This window comes from Carcharhinus amblyrhynchos, chromosome 6 (genome assembly GCF_965287045.1).
Source record: "Carcharhinus amblyrhynchos chromosome 6, sCarAmb.v2.hapA, whole genome shotgun sequence".
In the NCBI taxonomy this organism is placed as follows: Eukaryota; Metazoa; Chordata; class Chondrichthyes; order Carcharhiniformes; family Carcharhinidae; genus Carcharhinus; species Carcharhinus amblyrhynchos.
In genome coordinates this window covers 91,552,301-91,561,722 of record NC_137329.1, presented here as the reverse complement: position 1 = coordinate 91,561,722, position 9,422 = coordinate 91,552,301, and the positions used below count along the sequence as shown (strand labels likewise).

The window sequence follows — 9,422 nt, the reverse complement described above, 5'->3', positions numbered from 1 at the left end:
TGTATTCAGTGCATGAAATAAATAACAGGAATGATTTCTTGCCTATAGAGGAGGGGGTGGGGCTTAAATCGCCCAAACGCTGGCTCAGAGCAGCAGAATATGCCATTGCGCAGGTGCAGGTCTCTAGCAGCAGCCACCTGCCACTCAGCCTCTGCTGTTCTCATCTTGTCTCCGCAAAGCACCCCCCAACTACCGCGGGAGCCTGTCACAATGCCCCCATCCACTAGGCCCAACCCCCCCACTGCGATTGGCCACCCAACCCTGCCCCTCCCTGTGATCGGCCACCACCCGACCCCTACCCATGGCCAGCCCTGATCATCCCTCTCCCTCACCCTAGTGCAAAGTGGCAGTGGGCCCTCCCCACCACCAGTCTGTCCCTGGTCTGGCCCCACCCCTTGGCACTGTCAGGTGCCTGGTGGGCAGTCCCAGGCTGACACTGCCAGGATCCCAGGCTGGCACTTTCTAAAGGACACTATCCTTGCCCCAAACTCACGGGATGGGGTTGCCTCAATGGCCTCCGGTTCAACCAACGAGGCCATCACAACTGGTCCCAGTTTCTGGGGGCTAACTGTGATTATTGTCGGAGAGAACCTCTCACTGTGAGGTCACGCAGGCAAGTGAGTTCAGACAATTCAGTCCCGGGCTCAGTAAATCTATGCAAAATATGTTTTAAATATATTTGAATAAATTATTCAGCCTTGCACTGGAAATGGGTGCCAGGCTGATAGTGCAGGATATCTGGTGCTGGTAAAATCATGAGAGGTGAGAAGTCGGGAATGAACCTGATTTCTTGGCTCTCCCATGATCTTACCAGCTCACCCCACACATTGGCCTTTGAGGCACAATGGTCAGGTTGTTCCCAGGGCTTTGGTGTTTGGAATGTGAGCAAGTCCATCTAGAGTGTCAAGGGGTTGCCACTCCTGAGGAAATTATAGGCCATTAATTATATTCTTCACGTGACAGGATTTTACAGATTTGTCTATTCCAAAACTGTGAACTGGTAAATAAGATCAAATCATCTAATTTAGTCTAGTCGGCTCTGTTGTCATGATTAACCCTTCTAAAGTTGTAACTGTGCTGTTTATTTTGTAAGCAATGTCACTACTCCTCAGCTTTGCAAATAGTCTCTGAGCAATATGAAAGCCAAAGTGGTGAGAATGGCATGTTTTATTGGTGATAAAGGAGGTACAGGTTTTACTCAATGAAGGATTTATGTTCAATGTATTTATTAATTGATTACCCAAGGCTGCCTGCAACTGCCCTCAGCTTACAACTGTTCAGGCACTGAGAGGTGCTGTGTAAGAGTCAGTGTCTAAATGATCAGTCAGGTTTCTACAATCAGCGTCTAGCTGAAACCTGACAGGGTGTACTCTGCTCTCACTCTGACTGTGGGAGTTCGCTCCCTTTAGGTTATCTTGCTCCCCTCCCCTGAGTGGGTGATTTAAGCAGCAGTCCCTTCCTTCCTTCCCAGCTACTCCATGCCTGTGCTTGGGCTCCGCCCGCCTCTGCCTGAGCTGCAGCCGCTCCGCCCGGCGACAGGAGGCTGAGAGCGGAGACAATGAGCGCCGCCGCTAACGAGAGCTGCCGGCCGGCCGGCCCAGCAGCCGGCGGAGCCGAGGCCAACCTGCGGGCGGCAGAGAACGATTCTCTCTTCATCCGGAACAGCTCGTTCAGGCGGAACTCTCAGACCTCCACCGCCAGCCTGGGCCGGGAGCTGGGCGCCGCTGCCAGCATCAAAGCCCGGCCAGCCTTCATCATCACCTCGGGAGAGTTCCTGCAGCAGAGCTCGGACTGTACCAGCAGCCCCGGGCCAGCCCCCAGCGGCAGGAGCATCTTCTATAAGGGCTTGTGCCTGCTGCTGCTGCTGTGCCAGGGGGGGCTGCTGGATTTCTACCTGATCATCTTCACCGACCTGTACTGGTGCTCCTGGATCGCCACCGACCTGGTGGTGATGGCCGGCTGGCTCATCTTCTTCATCAAGCACTCGCGGCGGAGAGGAGCCGGCGACAAGGCGGCGCCCCCCGGGGCGGCCCACAGCGGCCAGTTCGCCTTCGCTTACCTGGCCTGGCTCATTTATGTCATCGCCTGCACGCCCAAAATCGTGCTGATCCTGGAGACCTCCATCCTGGACCTGATCGAGCTGAAGGTTCCCCTGGGCACCACCGGCTTTAAGATGGTGCTCATGTCCTCCGTGCCCTTGCTCTACACCCTCATCAACTCGGTGACTGAGGAGCTGAGCTGCCCGAGCAGCCACCGGGCTCAGCATTACTACAGCCGGACCTGCCTGGACCTCCTGGACACCTTCACGCTCATGGAGCTGATGTTGTCCGGTCACATTCCCAGCATCTACCTCAAGTACACGGTCACCGCCGTCTACTTTGTGGCGTTTTTCATCCCGGTTCTCTGGCTCTATGAACTCAACTCATTGCAGCTCCATTACAAATGTGTCGTGTTCCGTTTCCTGTCCAGTTCCGCGGTCAATGCCCCTCTCCTGGCGGTCAGGTGCTTTCTTGTCTTGCTCTATGACCAACAGGTCTCGGTTTTCCTGTTGAAGAATGTCTTTTGGCTGTTCTGTGATTGTGCCGAGGTTCTGGAGAGATGTTGCAGCGTGAGACGTGTCCGTAAGTATTCGAGTCCTCCCGTGCAGTTCACACACTGCGTTTCAGATAATGAAATGTGTGCACATGGGTACATGAATACCCTGGCAGTGACAGCCCAGTCCTAGCAGCAGCAGCTGGCCTTGCAACCCAGCTGGTAGGATTTATTGTTACTTTACTTTTTTTTGGTAAACTCTTTTGTACTGGTAATTGGGGATGCTTTTTGAGTGTTTGTGTATCGATTCGTATTGGTGCTAGTATTCGATTTGCACAAGGAGTTTTCTGACCAGCTGTGCATCCTGTCAGGCTTGAACCCTGTTCCCTTTATTTACGCTTGCAGTTTCATTGGTTTTGTGAATTGCCTGCCTCGAGTTATTCACTTTCACGGCTGGAGTATGCGGTCTATGTCAAGTGGACATGCTCATTCTAATAAATGTGGAAGGTTAACTTTGGAAGTGTCTCCCTACCCAGCCACCAGGTTTTGATTTTAACCAGCTCCCTATTGAGCCTCTTATCGTGAACTTGATCGCGATACTCAAAAGGCAACTTAACGTTTGCTGCGGTATCAGTTTAATTTTGAAGTCCAGGAAAGAGTATTTCGATACGGCCAAGTTCCTGCTTCGTCCGAATTCATTTAGACTTTGTGAATGCAATCGTCAACATAATACACTAAATAAGTAGGGCTCTGGAACAAACGGGGAAATCACAGGGATAATGAAAAATGAGTTCCATTTAAGAAATCCAGTGTCAGTTGTGTTTGTTTTGTAAATTATCAACTCAGCCAGAATGATACCGTGAAACTATCAAATCATTTGCACTGATGAGTTCTATAGAATACAAAATAAGATTAACCCAGAGGGTTCAATGAATGCATTTGAGAATATTTACACCAGTGTCAATTATATTGTAATACAAAGAGCACAGTTACACATAAGGTCATCAACTATTCATTTATGGAGCTAGTTACGAAATGTTGAAGCATGTTTGTAACAGGGTCAACTGTATTTACCAAAATGGAATTGCTTCAACTTCACAGTGTAACACAAGATCAGTATTTACATGTCATCAATTTTGCATTTTACCAAAAGCAGCATTAATGGTAATAAGTTGAAAAAGCCTTATATAATTTGGATGCTTATTTTAACCAATCTTATTGTATTTTTCATCTGTGATTGTAGAGTTTTTGTATTGAAGTCAGATTAATATGTTCCGAAAAAAGCCTTTTTATATTTGTAAAGTGTTTTGCACAGTTAGTATTGAATGTTCACAAAATAAAATTGTGTATAAAATCCTTTTAAATTGTAACTAAATTTGTTCTGCTTTTAAGTTTGTTCAGTTGATGTAATGGAAAATATGTTATTTGGAATTTTACTTATTCGTGTCTGACACAACAGTTCAGCTTTGGGACCTCTCAATCCAAATATGTTGGAAGTATATGGACCTGAAATGTTGGCTCTCTTTCTCTTTCCATAGATGATGTCTGACCTACGGAGCATCTCCAGCATTTTCTGTTTTTATTTCAGATTTCCAGCACCTCCAGTATTTTGCTTTTGTATAAAAATCACGTTTTTATTTACAGCTATTCTATTTCTGGAATGGAGTGGGAAACCAAAATGTGGAGATGCCGGCGTTGGACTGGGGTAAACACAGTAAGAAGCCTCACAACACCAGGTTAAAGCCCAACAGATTTATTTGGAAAACCAAAGCTAGGAACTTGATTTCAAAGCCAGTATGTCACAGTGGTTTCAGCAGGATTACTTACTGCACCTGCAAACAGGACCTAAATATTTGATAGTCATAACGTGTCTGGAAAAGTTATTTCTATACCATATTTGAGATCCTTGTAGGTGTTTGGGAAACTGGGTAATAATACGTGCTTTTTACCTTTGGCATGTGTGTTTGAATCTTAGTCAGTTTTTAAAATCCTGCCTACCTTTAACAAATGATATTGGGATCAACCTATAGCCTGGTGGCACTGCTCCGATCAGGGGATAGATACCCTGCACCTATTTAATTTCCTGCCACAGGGATGTCTGCCCCCTTCCATGGTACCACAGATAGCTCAGAAATGATGTGGGGTGGGGCAAAGGACTGATATGACATGTGGAGGGAGGGAAAGAAATGGAACACAAGGTAGAAGGAAAAAGAGCTGGAGGTGACAGCTGAAATGAAGAGAGAAACATGAGTGAAGATAGGAATTGGGTTAGATTGGGTACTGGTGGACAGGGTTTAAGGCATTGTGATCCAGAGCAGATATTGGGGGTGGAGGGGTGGGGAGGCAGGGAGGACATGCAAGGTAAGAGGATGAGAGGGGAGGGATTGGAGAAACTTGGAGGAGGGGAGGTGGAATGTTGAGTAGGGGAGTAGACAAGGTGAATGAAGGGGAGATGGTTTGGAGGTCAAAGTGTTAGAGGGTAAAAGAGTGAATAGAGGTAGGGAGTGACTGGGGAAAAAGGATAGTTGAGGAAAGGAGAGAGAGTGAGAGCAGAGTCAGGATAAAGGAAGGGGTGAGAGAGTGGAACTGGGAGGGTGAAAGAGCAAGATTAACAGTGGAGTCAGGAGGATAAAGGAATGTGAGAGGGCGGAGCTGGGAGGGTGGAAGAATGAGACTGAGGTGCAAACTGGGAGGATAAAAGAGTGCGAGAAAAAACTAGGCTGAAAGTGAGCGAACCTGGGAGCGGAGTCAGGAGGATAAAGGAGCATGAGAAAGGACGAAACCGAGTGGGAGGCTGCGAGGGAAGCCAGTTCATCCCTTTTCACCTGGTCATAACACAACTTCCACCGATCTCTCTGCTGTCTGACACCTGAATCCACAGCTGACGCCAAACCCAACTGCAAACTTTTTAACACGGCAACTTCAGAGATGAATTTTGGACTGTTTTAGCTATTTTCCTGTCCTCTGTTTATGGAAAAAGCATGGCTGTGCCTTTAATTTCTGTCATGCCCATGTAACCTGAATTCCATTTGTGCTCATTTCCATACATATTCTAGCATTCATTCCAGACCAGAAACCAACAGTCCTATAGCTTGCATATGTTTTTAAAACTGAAAAACGTGGAGTGAGCTGTTCCATGAATAGATACATTATTTAGGATTTGTGACAATCTTTTACTGTTAAAAATAATTAGGGCAATGATTTGAAAAACCTGTAAAGTGAGAAAAGATTAGATCTATAAGATGTTCATAGTATAGCGTACAGCCATATACATATTGCAGGTGGCTAAATATGGAATCTTTATGGATAGCATGCTTTTAGAAAAAAAAGTTTGTTCATTTTTAAATTGCTAAGATAAAAGACACAATGTTTTTGGAAAATGATACCCAATGTATCAAAAAGTTTCAAGTCAGAGGAGTCCCATCTCTCTAATTCTTCAGCCTAGCTCTGACAGTAAAACATGAAGGGAATTATGAAACAAATGGAAAATATGGTATGGATCTCCATTCAGAAGACACGTAAGAACGAACGACAGGAACACGTTCTTCGGCTGCTAACACAGATGCTTCTCTAATCTAATATTTTCTTGCCTCCATGTGGTTCCTATCGCTCTATTCCCTGCTCTTGAAAGTTATAGAATCTGCTTTCATCATCTCCTTTGACAGTGCCATTTCAGGCATTCACCACTCTATGAAAAATTTGCCCGTGACATCTCTTTTAAACTTTCCCCTTCTCACTTTCAAACTATGACCCCAGTAATTGATCTTTCGACCCTGGGAAACTCCACACAGACAGTGACCCAAGGCCAAAAAAGAACCTGGGTCCCTGGAGCAGTGTGGCAGCAGTACTAACCACTGTGCCACCATGCTGTAGAGTGAAAATATGATACAAGCCATTTGTAGAGGCTCAAACAGGGAATTCAGGAACACTGAGTACTTCTCACTCTCTAACCACCATTCAGTTCTGAATGTTGGCCAGATTGGTCGTTTCACTGGGGACTGCAGCCAAAGCCAAGTGCATGGCACAGGTAGTTCAGCCCTGCACAGAGGCAAGAGGAAAATTGGGAAAACAATAATAATGAGGATCTATGGAGGGGACCAGGTGGGAATTTCACATGGTCTCCCTGGTGCCAGGGTCTCAAACATCACTGAATGGCTGCGAAGCACTCAACGGGGACAGTGACTAACCAGAAGTCGTAGTGCATATTGGCAGAAAGATAGAAAGAGGAATGCAGTCATGCAGGCAGATTTAAAGGGCTAGGAAATGGACTAGCAATCAGGACTGCAAAGGTAGTAATTACTACCAGTACCACACACAACTGAGTACAGAAATAGGAGGGTAGCTCAGATGAATGAATGCCATGCATTCATCTGAGCTGAGGGTAGGCTTTTGATTCTTGGGAAGTTGGGACCAGTTCTGGAGAGCTGGAACCTATGCAGGTCAGATTGCACCTCAACAGAACAGGGAGCAATATTACAGTCATTACAGCACAGGAGGCAGCCATTTGGCTCTGAGTCATGCCAGCTGTCTGTACAGCAGTGTCCTGCGAGTTTATTTCCAGTATAAATCATAGATCATTCCTGCTTCCACTATCTTCATAGGCAGCAATTCCAGGTGATTACCACTCATTTTTCCTCAGATTCATTCTGCATCTCTTGCCCAAAACCTTTAATCTATGTCCCCTAGTGCTTGTATAATTAGTTAATGGGAGCAGCTTCTTTGTTTACCTCAATCTGTCATAATTGCGAGTACCTCTATCAGATTTCCCCTCAATTTTCCTTACTCCAAAGAGAACAACCCTCAGCTTTTCCAGCCTAACTTTGTAGCTAAATTCCTTGGAACTGTTCTGGTAAAATTCCTCTCAAGGAGCCTCACATCCATTGTAAATACGGTGGTGGAACTGGACAGAATGTGCTAGTTGTGATGCAGCCAGAGCTTTATAAAGATTCAACATAACTTTCCTGCTTTTCTACCCAATTCCTCAATTTATAAAGTGGTTATGAACCAATCTCTTAAATCACCTTCAAGATTTATGCACATTAACCCCATGGTCTCTTTGGCACTGCATGTCTCATCAGAAGTAACTCTTTTGAATAATTACAGAAATAATAGGAGGAGGGATTACTATTTAAAGGGCGAAAAGCCGCAGCATGCTACGGTGCAGAGGGACCTGGGGGTCCTTGTGCATGAGTTGCAAAAACCCAGTCTGCAGGTGCAGCAGGTGATCAAGAAGGCGAATGGAATGCTGGCCTTTATAGCGAGGGGGTTAGAATATAAAAGTAGGGAGGTCTTGCTGCAACTGTACAGGGTACTGGTGAGGCCGCAGCTGGAGTAGTGTGTGCGGTTCTGGTCGCCGCACTTGCGCAAGGATATATTGGTCTTGGAGGGAGTGCAGAGGAGGTTCACTAGGCTGATACCGGAGATGAGGGGGTTGGCCTATGAAAAGAGACTAAATAGACTGGGTCTATACTCATTGGAGTTTAGAAGGATGAGGGGGGAAATCTTAGAGAGATAATGAAAGGGATGGATAGGGAGAGAGATTCTTCCCGTTTAGAAAGGATAGCAGGACTAGAGGGCAGTTCAGATCAGAATTGAGGAGGAACTTCTTCACTCAAAGGGTGGTGAATCTCTGGAATTCTCTGCCCATTGAAGTGGTGGAGGCTACCTCACTAAATATATTTAAGTCACGGGTAGATAGGTTTTTGATAGACAAGGGAATTAAGGGTTATGGGGAGAAAGCGGGATCCACTTCAGGTCAGCCATGATCTTATTGAATGGCGGGGCAGGCTCAAAACGGCTAGATGGCCTACTCCTGCTCCTATTTCTTATGTGCTTACGTTCAAATGCAGACAACAAAAATAGAACAAAACTTACTCCAACTTATAAATCAAAGAAAGGATTTAATGAAGAAACATCATTATTCCAAACTTGGGGCCACTCCAACTTCTTTACAATTCCACACAGGTTCTTATTTATAGTGAATCAGTTGGTCAGTTGACTATTACATCATTCTGTAACTGGGTCAACTGATCCTTACATCTTGCTACCATTGGTCAGATTATATCCAATACAACGTTGTCACCAGTTCCATTCTAAGAGATTCCTATTTTTTTTCCAAAATAATTTAAGACAACCATTCTCCAGTATTCTTAATAACTTTCCAGTACCTCTAATATCTCATCGGAAGTAACTCTTCAAATGGAGACAACAAAAATAGAACAAAACTTATTCCAACTTATAAATCAAAGAAAGGGTTTAATAAAGGGCAGCACAGTAGTTAGCACTGCTGCTTCACAGCTCCAGGGATCTGGGTTCAATTCCCAGCTCTGGTCACTGTCTGTGTGGAGTTTGCACACTCTCCTTGTGTCTGGGTAGGTTTCCTCTGGGTGCTCTGGTTTCCTTCCACAGTCCAAAAATGTGCAGGTTAGGTTGATTGGCCATGCTAAAATTGGCCTTAGTGTCCTAAGATGTATAGGTTAGAGGGATTATTGGGTAAATATGTAGGGATATGGGGGTAGCACCTGGGTGGGATTATGGTTGGTGCAGGCTTGATGGGCCAAATGGTCTCTTTCTGTATTGTAGAGATTCTAAGTCAAAGAAACTTCATTACTCCTAACTTGAGGCTACGCTCTGGGGCACTCCAAGCTCTCCACAATTCCACACAAGTTCTTATTTATAGTGAGTCAGCTGACTATATCATTCTGTAATTGGTTCTATAGTTTACTGGGTCAGCTGACTTTTACATCTTGTTACCGTTGGTCACATTACAAGTTGTCACTGGTTCCATTCTAACACTGCCCACTCTTTAGAACTGTACCATTAAATCCATTTAGCTCTGTCAGAATGCACTCACACTTTTCTGTATTAAATTCCAATTGCAACTTGTCAAC

At 45.3% G+C, this 9,422-nt stretch overlaps 1 protein-coding gene across 1 annotated transcript; it reads left to right on the top strand.

Moving 5' to 3' along the window:
• The first annotated feature begins 1,457 nt into the window (after positions 1-1,457).
• On the top strand, positions 1,458-4,004 carry tmem121b (transmembrane protein 121B). Its single transcript, XM_080191696.1, has one exon. It carries the CDS (start codon positions 1,559-1,561, stop codon positions 2,723-2,725), a length of 1,167 nt encoding a protein of 388 aa, XP_080047822.1. The 5' UTR covers positions 1,458-1,558; the 3' UTR covers positions 2,726-4,004.
• Positions 4,005-9,422: the final 5,418 nt, after the last annotated feature.